This window comes from Brachyhypopomus gauderio, chromosome 18, assembly GCF_052324685.1.
Source record: "Brachyhypopomus gauderio isolate BG-103 chromosome 18, BGAUD_0.2, whole genome shotgun sequence".
NCBI lineage: Eukaryota > Metazoa > Chordata > Actinopteri > Gymnotiformes > Hypopomidae > Brachyhypopomus > Brachyhypopomus gauderio.
In genome coordinates this window covers 15,647,843-15,664,151 of record NC_135228.1, presented here as the reverse complement: position 1 = coordinate 15,664,151, position 16,309 = coordinate 15,647,843, and the positions used below count along the sequence as shown (strand labels likewise).

Sequence of the window (16,309 nt, the reverse complement as noted above, 5' to 3'; positions counted from 1 at the left end):
TTGAACCTGAAGCAGGTAAAGTGAGTCTGTCTATCAGACAGATGATGATGGAAAAAGAATCAAATCACGACCAAGCAAAATACACACAACACAATCAAGAAACTCGTGCAGTATGGGTCTGAGTATTTCAGGCTGAGACGCATATGCGTGTATTTGAATTCTGTATACTTATGTGAGAATGTTAAATGTGTATCATTGCTCTGTGTATGCCTATCTGTATGGGTTATGTGTGTGTGTGCTCTAGAACGACATCAGGGCTTACGCACTTCCAAGCCAACTGCTGATTGGATAAGATTCTCTGACTGTTTCCTAGTCGTCCAGGGTTTTCCTTTTTGTAAACCTATCACAGCCTGTTACCATGCCAGCACTCATTCATACAGATGGTCTGAATGATCTGTACGTGTTACTACAGCATCTTAAACTCTCAAAGTACAAATTAATTTCTTTTTACTCCACCAGAATTAACATTGTCGTACACTCAAATTTAACAACTATTCACTGTCTTTTATGACATCAAACCAGTTATTCTTTTGTCTTAGGGAGTCATATTATGGTGTATGTCAGTATTAAAAAATGTTAACAATTCAGGTTTGTGTGAATCGGCAACACTGCGCTCTTCCTGGAGTTGTTAAGCAACATTGTTCAAGCTGCAGATATTCTGTAAACTTTGCTCTCTAATTAGGTGAAAACAGAGATGACATAAGTCAGTAGACATAATTACAACCACACATAATGAATAATATAAAGTCTAAATACAGAAATATCAACTTATATCAAATATCAATAGGCTACAAACACACACAACACACTTAACCCCCATGTATGTGTGGGTGTGTTGTGGGAGTCTGTGAGAGACAGAGAGATACATACATAAATACAAATAAACTTTAATAACCTAATACAATTTTACAATCTACAACCACACAAAAACAATAGCATTTAAAGAGAGAGAGAGAAAAAGAAAGAAAGAGAGAGAGAGCACTGTGAAACTGAAAAAAATGTTTGCCATTTGATTGCATACGCGATTGTGACCAGGAAAAGGAACGTGTCCTAGATTCGCATTTGTCAGAGATTTATACCTCAAGTTGTTTAAAACATAAAATACAATATCGACCGTTTAAAACATAATTTTTGACGCGGCGAATACATTGCTCTTGACGTTTTGACATACGGTAACTTTTGATAGTCCTGAAAATCTGATCTAGACCTGGGCGTGGCTACCAGAAAACTTGGGGAGAATAATTGTCAGGTTTCAAGACAGCCAGGCAGACTCACGCGCTCGACATGCAAATGAGCCGCGCTCGGGCCTAGCGGGCGCCCATGTGGACAGACACCATGCCGTGTTGTTCTCCACGCCTATTGGCTCCCTCGCGTCGACATGTTTTAATCATATGCAAATATACTGCAGGGAACGGCGGTCTGGAAAACACGGAAACTGGATCGGGTGGAGATCGCACGTATAACTCGCGTTACCATACATGTTTAATCGGGATAAACACGCTTGGAGTGGATATCACGCGTGCATCGTGATTTTTTCATTTTTAAAAGAGAATTAAAACGTTGCGGTTTATGTTTGTATCCATAGTTAACTCCCGATCCGTGTTTCGGGCGGTGCGCCCTACTTTTCGCTAGCTGGTAGTATTGGGGAGGAGTGGCGGCGGCGAGGGCGGATCCTGAACGGTATGCCTTCGACTTGTTGTGTTTTCTCTTACTCGCATCGCCATCTTGTTGCAAGTCAACTAATGAATATCTGAAGGTTTTCAGAAGAGCTTTTGGATATTTTATGACTCTCTTTGGACCCCTTTGCGTTATACTCCGATCGAGCAACGTCGTGCACCGGCGACAGGGGCCCCGCTCGCGTTTTTAAAGAGACCGCATTGGTATCGGTGTGCGACATGAGTATCGATACGCTGTTGGAGGCGGCTCGGTACCTGGAGTGGCAGGCCCAGCAACAACAGATTACACGTGGTAAGGCGGGAGGGGGTGTTTGCCGGGGAAATTGGTGATTTTGTGGAGAATAACGAGGTACTCGTGAATTACAAGCGGATCTGTTCTGGCCGGAGTGATCCCGGTGCCGACAGACCGGTGCACCTTCTTGAGGAAGTGCATGTTAAATGACATGCGGATGGTGTCACCGTGGACGTCCAGTCTTTGTCTTGAAGTGTGATTTCCATTGTGGTCCGCGATCTGCCGGCTGGAAGGCAGTGCGATTAGGGTATATTTCGCTTACTGGGTTTCCGGGTTAGATCCAGTCTATATTTAGTCCGCTACTATGCGCGCCCAGTGGCGCTACGGTGGGTGGTTACATTCTTCCCCTGGCAGATTGTCTTGTATGGCGCGGACTCTTGGCTTTTTTCGGTCGATAATAATAAGCTGGGCTATTCTAACATCGTTATTTGGAAAGTTATTTGTAATTGTTTTGATCTAAGCGCTCACTTCTGGTGGAATCGAAAACATTCCTGTTGATCGTTGGCCAAATTTGATCACGTTTGTATTGTAATGATCTAAATAGTAAGTGAACGTCGTGCGTTGGGCGGTGGCAACGGACCTGGGGCTTTTTTACATAATGACATTGCCGACTTGATCTCTCTTGACTTTCAAGGCCGTCTAGCTTTTTTCTTTCGCACTTGATCAGTTCGTGTTTATGCGTTTTCGTCCGATCATCGAGGACGTGGCTTATATTTTTTTAACGCTGGCTTACGGTATTTCAAGTCCGACAGTTTTTATCGACGCGATCTGGGGAGTAGGTTTTTTGTTTCATTCTCGAGATGACGTGTCAGTGAGGCCACGCCCCTAGCAAATACCGCGTGCTGTAGGACCGCCTCCTGCTAGCACGTGCGTGCCAGACACCCCCGCCCCACCCCCACCCCACCACGACGGCCCACCGCCTAGCGCAGGTCACAACGGGGGAGAAAGTAGGGCAGCACCCCCTCCCTCCTCCACGTTTCAATGAAGAAGTTATATAATTCACTCCCCCCCCCCCCCCCCGCGCGAGTCAAAGTAGGGCTTTTCTTGGCTGTTTGGGACAAATTTCCTTTTTCCTTCAAATGGAAATAACATTGAAATATCTCATCACTGTCCCTCTCCTTAAGTACCTCCGATTTCAGACTCATATCAGACCTTACAGCAACTATCTGGCGTAAACAGACATCAACATCGCGCTAAAATAGGGTGTAGCAAAGGACCGTGTCCCCTCAAAACTAACCAAACAACGACTCTACTAAAAAATGTGTAAAGAAAACTGCCCCTTGTGTACCTCTAGCAGGAAGAGTGTACGAGTGTTTAAATAAAGGGCACTCCAAATACAACTTTGTGTGAGACTTGAGCACCATTTCTACTTTGTTCCCTTGCAAAACATTTGATTGGGAGTTAATGAAGTTAAGACTGTGTGCTCCAGAGACGGCAGGACTCTGGTGGTTATGTACTGGCCTGTCCTACTGACTGTGTTGTGTGGTGACATCATCAAACATAAACCTTTTGCACATGGCTAAAATGCAAATGGTATTAATATATATATATATATATATATATATATATATATATATATATATATATATATATATATATATATATATATATATATATATCAAGTAGACAAGATCCTACTCCCAATGCAGTTGTAATATTTTTACTAAGTAACCTGTTTTTTAAGGAATTGTCCTAAGGTGGGAGCACACTTAATTTCAATGGTTGCACCCTGATCAGGTCCTTTGCCGATCAGTTTCTTCACTAAAAAGCCTTATGGAATTTAGCTGTTTGTTTCTGACCCTAGATGTGTCAAATATATTTTGTTCCAGTGCAGCAATTTGTTAGGGGACATCTTATGCACAATACTTGGTGAATTCCAATTCACAATACAGTAAAATCTGACTCAGCCCGAACATTTATTAGGTCACGTATCCAATGCTTCTGTATTTTAATAGCCCTCGATCAAAAGCACACAGACAGTACAACAGGCAGGATCTCCACCCGTGTTCCCTATGCAGCACTGTGTGCCGCCCCACTGTTGCTCTTGAACATGCCATGGAGAGGCGGTACCAGTAGTCTGGGGCATGGCGTCACCTGGGGTGCGTGCACCCGGGCCTGCGTGACCTCGCGTGGGTGCCTCGCTTTGTTTGCTCTCCAGACCGCATGTGTGAGTGATTGCATGTGCTGTAGAGGGAGGGAGGGAGGGAGGGAAGTCAAATGCCTGTGTCCTGTTGGCACATTTTTCCCTGACTCACAACAGCCTGTACAATCTATGTCAGGAGAGCAGGCACCGGCGTGGCAGGGCTGGGAGATCCGGCCTCCACTCTCGGGTGCTCTGTGATCACCGCGCCGTTCGTCTGTTAGCAGCTCCTCCCCAAGGCTCGGTATCCGCCTTGTAGCTCCGCGCCGTGCCCTCTTTGGCACGGTGCCACGGCTGTGTGCACAGGCGTGAGCTCGGTCCCACTCACGATCATGACCGCCTCTAAACGTGGACGTATGAGGAGACGTGTTTGTTTATTTTATTTGTGAACAGTCTGCTCGCGTCACCCCTGTTACGCCCAGTCCCCGTTACAGGTGCGCGAGTCTGTTTGCGTTGCCTGGTTACAACTCTCCTCGCCACGCCTCGTGGCTTGTTCCTGACGAGCGGCTGGATCCCCAGGAGGGGGAGGAGTTTTGTGAGCACGCTGCCTCGTTGCGGTCGCTCGGTTCCTGGCCTCACCGACGGGCAAGGATTCCCATGTGTGGGTCTGTTGGTCTCCGTGCGTCCATGGCAACCGCCGCCCGGCTACGCCGGTTGTATCTGCGTTACGGGCTCCCTGCGGCACTTGGGGGGGGGGGTGCGGGGACCACGGCGTCTCTGGTCTCCTAGCGCTAATGACATCAGCTGAAAGACAACAGCTGCAGTCTTCACCCCCTCCTGCCTTAAAAATATATTTTTTTCATCCCACTGAACAAAAGCAGCAACCTTGGAGGCTTGAGGCACCCAGACTACCGTGCAGCCCTGTCTGTCAGTCACGGTTCGTCAGCCAATGGGAGCCAATGGGAGTCTGTCTGGACTGCAGGCGAGGCGGCCTGTCCTGTCCTCAGATTCCCTCTGCTCCTCCTGCGGGCTGCCGAATGACGTTAGCGCTCCGGTGTTGGGGAGCAGGCCAGACCCGTACCAGGGCTTCTCTCTTAAAGAGACAGCCGCGCAGACCGACTCCTCCTTCGCTAAGCATGAAAGCCCTCGCTGTGGCTGGGTGCCAACCGATTTGTCCTGCTGTACCTGTTTTATGACGATGGGTACAGTTCTGTCTTCTGGCAGCAACGGAGTCACTTTTCAGAATTTTGTGTTGTGGCAAAAGCCCAAAAGGTAATTTTATCTCAGAAATCATTGTCCCAAATCAGGCGGCATGGTTCAGTTTGCAGTGTGCTGCTTTGTCTCAGTAGCTGGGATTCCTTCCTGAGTCAAGTTCAAGCAAAGTCTTTATGCATCTCTCTATAGTAGCATGTAAAAGTTTGATATTTTGATGTCTACTTATGGTAGAACAACCGTGTTCCTCTGCTTAAGTGACAGAAGGGAGTTCAAACAGAAACGCCGGGCTCTGGTCAAACGTGCCATAACTGTGATTGTTGCCTTTTCTCTCGTTACAGACGAGGAGGAGAGGCGAGAGAAAGCCCTCCGCTCCCGCGGCTCCGAGCCGAAGCGACCCGAGGTCACCGTCCCGCACATCCAGCCCGTGCACGTCAACCATGTGACCTGGGCCGACGAGACACGGGCGGAGCCCCTCCGTCAGCAGCCCCACCCCCCGGCGCCGCCCCCTCCCCTCCCTCAGGCGGTCCCCATCGCCGTCATCCCGATTCCCATGATCCCCACTAACCCTGCAGGGCAGGTCCTCCACAACGCCTCCCCCATGCCCGTGGTGACCCCCTTGACCACGGCTCTCTCCCCCCCAACCGCCCCCCTGCTCAGCCCCGCAGCGAAGGAGGCTCATCCCCCACCCCAGCAGCCGCACCAGCCACAGCGCCCCCTGCTAACCCACATAAAGACGGAGGCCGGCCCTCCCCTGCCTGTGTCCGGGAACAGCCCCAAACAAACGCAGGCCCTGCTACAGCCCTATCCGGCCCCTGTCATCACCGCACAGCACCCAACACCCAAACACGCCCTGCTGCCTCAGCCAACCGTGACTTCACCACAGGGCCAGGGCCCACCACCGGTCAGGCCCAACGGCGCCGCCCTAGAGGACGCCCGTGGCATGGAGGGGAAGAGGCGACCTGGCGGGTGAGAACACTGCTTCTTAACATGCCTGAATATGTCATGTAGGTTTCATTGCTTTTTTTTTCATAGTTTTCGCAACTTTTTTTGCTAAATGTGTGGGATGCACATTAAAGAATGAAGTTAATAGCTGAACTAATGGATGTTGTGTGCACTTTAAAGCTCCATGAAAGGGTCTTTAAGAGATTAAGAGGGCAAACAGTGTGCAGACTAGTTACATGCAGCTCTAGTTGGAACCTAAATGCATCAACCCTGTACTTACAGAGCTGGAACCAGAGAGGTGCACAATAAGCTAGAAAAGAACAGGTAAGGTTTTTTAACCTTTTCATATTTACTTAACGTAACTCTGCAACTCATACTCATGAGTAAAAAAAAAAACCCTATTGCTCCTATATAATTATACACCACTCTGGCCTTTAAACATATATTACAAATGGTTTGAAGGAACTTCACAATGAAATTATGTAAAGGTTATTTATAATTGATTAGGATAGTTTTATTAGAATGGGGCTAGGAGCATATTTCAAAAGCTGTAAGGCGACAAGGTACATTAACATTAACTCATGTGCAACCGTCACAAGTTTAAATGAATAATAATATACCTAAACAAACCTTATTCCACTTAGTGCCTTCAGGACAGGTGATTGTGTATATGTGTACATGTATATTAATAGATCCCTAGTTGTTTAACCAGAGATTCATTGTTTACCAGGCTAGCTTACCAGTAGAAAAAAATATCATGTCTTGAATTATTTAATAACTATATGGAACATCCTTTAAAGCTTTCACTGTTCAAAGCACTTGATCTGTGTTCTGTCTAGACACTCATTAAATAACCTACACTGTTCCATGTAAACCTTTCTTGGAGTTAACGTAATGGCGGTGTGGGCGGAGGGTATTCATAAATGAGCAAATTCTAGAAATACTGTCGCACAAGTCGCTTCTTGCACCGGTGTGGTAGGAGTTGTAGTGGAGTTGTAACTCGTGACGCGCTCTCTGTGTGACCTCCACAGGCGAGCACATCTGAAGGAGTGCTTCGAGACCCTGAAGAGGAACGTCCCAAACGTGGACGAGAAGAAGACCTCCAATCTGAGTGTACTCAGAAGTGCCCTGCGCTACATCCAGGTGAGGACGGTGCTCCGAGGTGCAGGACGGCGAACGTTTGCCCCCCCAGTTTCACCGCTCCGTCATGTGACCAGTTAAAGGAAAGACCTACTTCCTGGAAATTGGCTGCGATTCAGTTTTAAAGAGAGAGAGAGAGAGAGAGAGAGAGAGAGAGAGAGAGAGAAAGTTGAAAGGAAAAAAAGGAAAGAAAGGTTGAAGAGCAGTGGGGACAAACAGGAGGTTTTTGGAGCCGTTATTGTTAAGCCTCGCTCTGGTTTCTGTGTTGACCTGAAATGTGTGTATGGTAACAGATTTGCGTGAGTTTCTGGTAACGTAATGCCTTCGGGTCAAGTGCTCGTGAAACTCTGATCTTGAATCATCGTTGGTGTGGAGGGGATTGGACTGAGGAGGTTGCTGTTGTAAAGGTTAATGTTTAAAGCAGCAGGTGAGGGAGGTGATTGAGGGTCAGATTGCTGGTTAAAAAAGTGCCCCAGCTCTGCTAGAAGACTCGATCAAAACAGAAAGGACAAAGGGGGAGAAGTGATATTGGACTGATCGAAGGTGCAAAGCTGCAAGATGAACTCCAGGACTGATTTTGCTCATACAGGCTCTTTCCCTTTCGTTTTGGAACCAGCCACAGGATTGTGATTTTAAAGCCAGATTCGTCTCCCTCCCTCCCTCCCTCCCTCTCTCTCTCCCTCCCTCCCTCTCTCTCCCTCCCTCTCTCTCACACACTCCCACACACTCCTGCACAGCGGCGGTGCGGTAGGCAGCACAGTGTCATGGCCACATGCCGTCCACCGCCGCTCTCACAGGGAGACCTTCTCTAGTCATTATCTGTTATGTCACGTCATCACTTTTTCCTCCTCACACCTGTCTGCCTCTTTGTGTTGGGCTTCATGTTAATGCCAGTATGTCTGCGTGCTGCATGCTGCTTGGGTAATAAATAACCGTGTTTGTTTGAGCTGGAGGAGAAGTTATTTTGGGTCGATTAGTGTGATTATTCTCTGCACCTTCTTGGATGAGACTTCTTCAGCTCATGGTTAGTGTGATGTGAATTGAAGAGGTAATATTCCAATTTATTAGATTTATTATCATTATATTATTATTGTAGTTATTATTAATGTTATTCTTATAATAATAATAATAATTATAATTATTATTATTATTATTATTAAATCAACAGATCACAAAGAATCAGACATAATTCTAAGTATTTTTAAAATGCGTCTCTTTTGATGTTTACAAGAGCCAAAAAAACATGTTTGCATGTTCGTGGTCTGGAGAATTTAGGCCACGCACCAACACAATTACATGGAATTCTCCTCTGCTGGCACCAAGCTGGAGATTCTACTGCCTCTCCCGCCCCTCCCGCCCCTCCCCCCCTCCCCCTCGTGCTCCTCAGGCCACGTGAGACATGAGCACATGGCGAGCGCGAGCCTGTCGACGTCAGCTGCTTCTTCAAACAAGCCCCTCCCCCCTCCCCCTGCCCCCCCCCCCTCCCCCCTGGCCGCCTCCCTCTGGCTGGCAGCCAGACACGGCGCACATGCTCGCTGGCTCAGAGCTGCAGGCTCGTTAGGCAGAGGGAGCCCAGGCAGGACGGAGCCGGAAGAGCAGAGCAAGCGTGGTTCACCGTTTGAGCTCCCACACCACAAAGAAATCACCCTGTGACTTGTGGACCTGAACCTGTCTACCCCCCCCCAAACTTCCCCCAGCCCCCTCCCCTGCAGATTGGTGTTGCTAAGGCGACGGCGCAGGATATGACTGGTGGGCAGGGAGCAGCAGGGAGTCCCTCCGCTTCTGCACGCCGTGTTTTCACGAGAGCAGAGCGAGCGGCCGCTGATGTAATACGTCCACGCCGCCCTTCGCTGCGGTCGGGCCACCTGCCCACGCCCTGGGTCAGTTGACTCGCCCAGAAATAATTGATGGCATTACCGTTTGATAACTGGCCGTCTTATGCTCGAGCTTTGTCTCCGTGTTCACTGTACCCATAATGCTTTGTAAAGTGAGAGCCCCTCACAGGCGGACTGCTCGGGTGTTTGTTCCAGCACCGTCGAGACCACGGCTACATCCACTCACAGCGCTGTTAATGGCACAGAGCTCTGATTTTGTTGTCACCAAGGACAAATCATTCATCGCTAAACTGAAAGCGAGAGTGTAGTGTGATTTGTAATTATGGAGAAAGCACGGGGGCGGGGGCGTGTTATAAGAAAGTGAAGGAGAGGGGGAGGAGTACGTGTGTGAGAGGCGTCGGAGCGGAACACGCCGGTGGTCTCGCAGTCTTATTGGTCCGGATCACGTTCGTTTCCGCCCCTGACCAAAACCGCCGCCCCCCCCACCCCCTCGCCACGCTGCTCCCTTTCTGTTTCGTTGCCAGGGAGACTGTGGTGGGTTCCAGCTGTTGCCGTGGTGATATCCCGCGGGGACTCGGAGGGGACCGTCTGTTGGGCGTTTTGCGCGGGCGGAGCGGTGGGGCCCTGGACGACGGCACGTCTCTGAGTTCACGCCTCGTTTGTCCCTCCCTGTCTCTGCGTCCACACCGCCGCTGTCCCTCCCTGTCTCTGCGTCCACACCGCTCGGTCTCGCATGCTATACCGGGACCGGTAGAACTGTCTGTGACTAAAGCGTCACTCCGTTACGTTACGGTGTTGAGTCATTCTTGAAATGGCATGTTCTACATATTCTTCTTCATAAATAATACACGGATTGTTATGTTGGCGGTGTTAAACAGACCAAACCTATTACTGTATGGCAGCACAGCCAGGAGCTAGCCAGGATCTCAGGGATAAATTATACTCTGACTAGCCTTGGAGAAATTCATTTGAATTCAGAATAAATAATATAATATAGGAGCTGATGTTTGACTGTGACACCAGGATGTGTTACATGGAATCCATCACATCATAATTCACTGGCCACCCAATTACTAGACCTACCGGTTTAGGTACCACCGTTATGTGTGTTCAGGTGTTCAGTTACAGTTTGCACAATTGGTCACCCATCCTCTTTCCTGTTCATCTCTGTCGCCATCCCCCAACTCATCAAGACCACCATGGGATATTTTTGGGCGGCAAACCACCCAGCAGTGACGTGTGAAATCTCCAGCAGCCCTGCTGTTCATTATGCGCAACACCCACTACCATGTCACTGTCAGTACTACGGTAACAACAGTCCACCCCCGATTACTGTCAGGTCAGCTCCTGGCCCATGGCCAGACTCCGACCGCTGAGGAGAACTGAGATGATTGATATACTGTGCTGTTTAATTAATGTGCTTCAAAAAAAATGTCCTAATAAAGTAGATGGTGAGAGTGGTTACATTTTTGCTTCAGCTCAACATGAAGCTGAGTGAACTAGCCAAGAGCTGCTAGTCTTTTTAGTGATGTATCTCTGCATTGCGAGACTTTGCCACAAACGTGCAGCGTTAAAGAATTCTCTCTTCCCCAAGCTCTTGCTCATGAAACCCTGTGACACTGCTGACCAAAGTGAACGCCCATTTTTGGTCAGTGGGGCAAGAAACACGCCATGTGACATGATGAAAAAATTACTGTAGAACTAGTCACTCCCACCTGGTTTTAAACCAAATCAGCCAATGGGGAGAGTCCAGCTGGATGATTGTTTTGATGAGTCAAACCAGGAAGTGGTTTTTGTAGGTGACCGTCTTGTGTGTCTTGTTGTTACATGCATTACTGGGCTTGTGTGTATATATGCTGGTTTTGAGGCGTGTAAGATCCAGACCAGCAAGGCCATAGGGCTCCAGGACAGAAACCAGGATTTGCTGGATTCCGACACCCTAGATCTGAGACCGTTTCATTTGTCACTATTCCAAAAAGCAAAAACCCAGAAAGCTGCTAAAACTACTAAGATGTGATTTGTCCGAGAATCAGCCTGGTTCTCAGTCCTGGAGTCCAGTCTTGCTTATTGAAGTCCAGTGCTTTGATGTCTACCACATCCGTCTCACCTGTTAGGGCCAGTTTGCAGCTTTGATGAAAACATATAGTACAAAATTCACTTTACTTTATTCTGTATCATTTTAAACTGATATAATTCTGGATGTCATGAAATTTACTGCACTGAAAAGCATATTGTTGTCATATAGCATATGCATAATTGCATAACATGATCATGTCTGCTGTGATTCCATTGGGTAAATAATTTAGGCTTTGTGTTTGTCCTGTCTCCTACCAAATTTAGTTGATTGTATCTCTTCCACATTTTTAATAGTTTAATGCGTGATTGGTTGTGCATGTTCGTGTTTTTCTCTCATGTTTAGTTGCTATGTGAAGGGACTTTGAGGTACACCCACCAGCTAGACGGCTGTGTCTCACTGATCCTGGATCAGGCACCACGAGGCCACATGCACACTAAGCTCTCGACAGCAGTATCCGGCAACATTTGGGTTCCCCTTAAGAAGATCAGTATTATATAATCGCACACGAATGCAAACGGTACTCTCTGGACACCATGCATGGACGTGGATTTCCCCTCTGGACTGTTTTCAGCACAGGTTGACACCTCTGCCTCTCGCTGTCTGGTCCACCGTCGTCCCTCCTGCCCATTCTAGGACACGCTCGCAGACATAGCCACTGTGTCCCCCTTTTCCTTTAGATCTGGAGGAGTTATGTGGTGCCCGAGCGCTCCTGTCGTCACTAGTGTCAGCAGCAGCAGGCCGGAGGAAGAGGCAGGCTGATGGACGTGTGTTTGGGCCATCACGTGCCCCCGGCTCTAGCAGATCGGGGGGGGGGGGGGGGGGGGGTGAGGTTAACCAGCTTTTCTCAGGACTGCGTTTTCCTGAAAGCATGTTTCTTACTTTGTTGTTGTTTTTCCAAACATGCTTGAAGGGTTTTATGGTCGGTTTGTTCGCTTACCGTTCCTTCTGCTGTTCTAAATATGACCAGTGGTCATCACTCCAGCTCCATTTTCGCGAACGTTTTTTTGTCCTTATGTGATCATGGGTGAAACGGGTGGCTATCATTTGTTTTGGGTCTTTGTTGCCTCCTGGAGAAAGCCTTTCGTAGACAGCAAAAATCAATAGCCCATGTGCCATAGTAACACTATCATGTTTTAATGTTCCACTGTCAGCTGACCAACAGCAAAGTAGGTCAGCAGACCTTTTAACTGTGACTGTGTTTTTGGTCCTCCTCTCTCTCGGCTTACTGAGAGTACACAGTGTCGATCGTTTAGTGCTACGCTAGAAGATTAACCAAGAGGTTATGATGAGCTGCTCAGAGAAGACACACCCACCAGTGCGAGCGGTTGGAAGGTCTGCTGGCTGAGAGAGTCATGTGGAACTAAGTTGCAGAAGTGGTCAGACGGGTTTCTTTTGGACAAGCCTATTGGCTGAGAGAGGAGGCCGTGAATTATTCTCTCTAGGCCCTGCCTACCGTGCTACAACTGATGGGAAAAGGAGGAGCTTTTATGAGGATTTTTTTGCATCAAAGAACAGTGGAAAGACAGCTGTGAGACTATTGGGGGTATGGTTGGGGTATAAAAACAGAACACATCACTGTCAAGCTTATAAGTATAAAAATATCCACGCCTTCGCAGAACATAGAATTATTGTATATACTCCTGTAGATGTGGACAAACTTGGTGCAAGAAAGATAGTTTGAAATGTGCTGGCAGGATGCTTCCCATCTGTGTTGGAGCACTCGTGGCGACGATGAAAACGTGTCCCGTCTCCGTCCCGCAGACGCTGAAGCGAAAGGAGAAGGAGTACGAGCACGAGATGGAGCGGCTGGCGCGTGAGAAGATCGCCACCCAGCAGAGGCTGGCCGAGCTGAAGAACGAGCTGAGCCAGGGCATGGACGTCCTGGAGGTGGACCGCATCCTACGGCAGACGGCCCAGCCCGAGGACGACCAGGCCTCCACCTCTACGGCGTCAGGTACCGGTCGTACTGGCAGGCTAGGGCTGGGACGATATATCGGTTTAATGACTTATTGTGGTAAAGTTGCACGTTAATCGTGGGTTGTGGAAAAAAAATTACACCCACTCACAAATTCAGATAAAGCAAGTGCTTATCTTGGAGTTAATACCAAAACGTTAACACTGTGCTGTATTAGTCGTGGTTCTGGTTCATTCTTCTCATAAAATGTCTTCTTCCAGTAAGCTCTTTCTCCTTTCTACAGAAGGTGAAGACAACTTCGACCAGGACGTGGAGGACAACCTCCCACACTCCACTCACCCGTCGGTCGGCAGGCCCCAGCCGGCCCCGTCCGAGCCCCGCGCTCCCGTCCCTCCGGTCTCCGCCCTCCCCTCACACATCTCCATCCAGCACAAGGCCTCCACCCCACCCTCCGCCCCCCAGCCACAGGCGCCGGTGGTGACCCCCCAGGCCATCGCCCCAGCACCGCCCCCGCCGGCCCACATCGTCTCGCCTACGCAGCCCACGGTCATCGCACACGCTTCCGTGTCGCACGCCTCAGTCATCCAGGCCGTAAACCATGTGCTGCCGGCCGGCTCCAAGCACCTGGCCCATATAGCGCCCTCTAGTGGCGGCCAGCCTATCGGACACATCACTGTGCACCCGGTCGCCCACCTGCCTGCTGCTCTCTACCCGCAATCGGTGGCCGTCTCCCAGCCAGCTGTGGTGGGCCACATTACACATACACTTGCCCACCACCCACAAGCCCACGGCCAGGTCAATGGCACGGCAGGGCCCAACCAGCAGGGGGCAGTGGTGGGAAAACCCACAGCCGTAGTGGCCCACCATCACGCTGGACTGGTGGGGCAGACTGTGCTTAACCCAGTGACTATGGTGACCGTACCACCCTTTCCTGTGAGCACGCTTAAGCTAGCATGAGAGAGAAATATGGAACGTTGGACTGTGAGAGAGGACGCTTGGCAAGGCTGTAGATGGTGGGGTCTCCTGTGCACGAGCACCACGAGAAACATCTCGATGGTTCTCCAGCTAAAACCGTGGATCAGTCAACGCAGCACAGAACCTTCGTGTTTTTGTGCGTGACGACCAAATGTAAGAGGTTTATCATTGTGAGAGTGCCTCCTGCCAAAGCTAATCACGGGAGTCTGACTGACGTAAGTGTGGAGCTACAGAAGGGGACTTGTGTGTCTTTCGCCACACAGACTGACTGACTAATGTGTAATGCACTTGCAAGCCTAAAATCATGAACCCATTTTTTTAAACAAGATGAATGGAGTGCTGATGAAATGAAGCATTTGTTTCTGCCCCTCTGTCCTTATACCCGCTCTTCAGATTAAGTAATGTACTGAAACTACTCAGGCACTTTTTTCATCCAGTCACCAAAAAAGAAGAAATAACAAAAAAAAGTAAAAACAAAGTGAAATGAATATAAAAAAAAGACCAGATTCACAGCACAGTGGAAATTCTGGTGTGTTGTATTTGTCATGTTGTTGTCTCAGAAAATCTTAGTAATAACCAGACCTCAAACTGAGCAGACGTGTACATGATAAACATACAAGTGCCTAGCCCCTGGTCAAAGTCCAACGGCGCCCTCTGCTGCCTAAATATGGTTAGAGATGATTTTTTTAAAGAATCCATGACTCGCTGTCATGTCCTTTTATCAATGTTATCTACTGACAGTGATCATTACCAACTAGATGTGGTCTATCAGAATGAAACACTCGGCAACCAGGAAAACATGGACACGTTCAGAACATATTCAGCAAATTATACATTTGGCATTTATATGTACAAAATCCAGTGCTATGAATAAGAATTTCTTGCCTATTATATCCTGTTGATTTAATTAAATTATTAATTTCTTTCATTTTGCTCCACAAAAATACAGATGCAATATAGCACTGGATTATTATTATTATTTTTTTTTATGTATCAAGAAAAGTCTTCTAATGGACATGACTTACTCGCACAGGGAATCGATCTGATATAGTTCAACTAGTTGTACCATTTGTGTGAATGTCAGTATAGTGTGTGAGAGCTTGCCCCTGTATTCTTTGCAAAATGATTTCTTGGCAGTGGGGGCGGGAATCTTTGGTGTGTGTTCATTCATTTATATAACTTGCGGAAATTATTTTCTGTTTGGACTTTGGCTATATGGTAATCCTTTAATTTTTCCCCACTTAAAAGTAGTTCCTCTCTACCTGTATTAGCCTCATGTTTTACCCACACACTTCCTTCCGCTGCTTCATGGTCATATCCTAGTTTAACTCCCACAGTTAACTAACTCTTGCAGTGATTGTTTCACGGGGGAACGCTGCTCTCCTAAAGGTGGTACGATGCTGTGACGTACTGTGTCTCGTTGCTACGTACTATCGATTTCAGACAGAACACTGTGATGCCCTGCTCTTAAGTTCCAACCACTCCGACAAATAACGGGTCTGTCCGAGGCTTCCGGTTTACATGCCCAGGACGACGTCGTGCCCTAACGTCCACTTCTGCTGTGAATCCATTTCCCTATATTTGATGAAACAAAGATACAGAGATGTGCACAGTAAAAAGCAACAAAAAAAGTTAAGCAACAAAGAATTCAAATTAAAGGGGAGAAAAAGCATTTAAAAAATTTGCCTGACATTTGTAAAATTTAGTAGTGTTTTTGTTTCCTTTTTTAATAAGTCTGTGTATGTGTATTCTAAATGTGATGTATATGCACGCATTCACATATACGTCTGTATTTGAAGATTATGCTGTTGCCTGGTTTTGCATGTAGATTGCAGTTTTTGTTTAACATCAACCCCCTTCCCCCCCGTCCACCCCCTTAATATTTTGGGACCATGTTTAATACTGTATGATGTGGTGGGGACCATTAGACCTCGTTCTACATTGATATTATATATAAATATATAAAAATCTGCATTTTCCCTATGGAGAAAGTTTAAGTTATATATCGCCTGTACATTTTGGGCTGCATTAAAATCTTAATTGTCCACCATGTTTAAAAAGAAATAACAGTAATGTTGAAATATGCTAGATTAATTAAAAAACCATAATGACTATTCATAATAAATCTTATGACATTTACAAGAATTTTTGTGCTGCATTTT

At 47.6% G+C, this 16,309-nt stretch overlaps 1 protein-coding gene across 1 annotated transcript; it reads left to right on the top strand.

Moving 5' to 3' along the window:
* Positions 1-1,671: 1,671 nt before the first annotated feature.
* mntb (MAX network transcriptional repressor b) lies at positions 1,672-16,274 on the top strand. Its single transcript, XM_076979815.1, has 6 exons — positions 1,672-1,968; positions 5,602-6,229; positions 6,488-6,529; positions 7,237-7,348; positions 13,019-13,211; positions 13,456-16,274. Exons 1-6 carry the CDS (start codon positions 1,896-1,898, stop codon positions 14,127-14,129), a joined length of 1,722 nt encoding a protein of 573 aa, XP_076835930.1. The 5' UTR covers positions 1,672-1,895; the 3' UTR covers positions 14,130-16,274.
* Positions 16,275-16,309: the final 35 nt, after the last annotated feature.

Excerpts from the sequence above, each read along its gene's own strand:
- mntb (XM_076979815.1), top strand. The coding sequence starts at position 1,896 with ATGAGTATCGATACGCTGTTGGAGGCGGCTCGGTACCTGGAGTGGCAG. Across the intron at positions 1,969-5,601 it reads GCAACAACAGATTACACGTG|ACGAGGAGGAGAGGCGAGAG; the intron begins GTAAGGCGGGAG and ends CTCTCGTTACAG. Across the intron at positions 7,349-13,018 it reads GTGCCCTGCGCTACATCCAG|ACGCTGAAGCGAAAGGAGAA; the intron begins GTGAGGACGGTG and ends TCCGTCCCGCAG.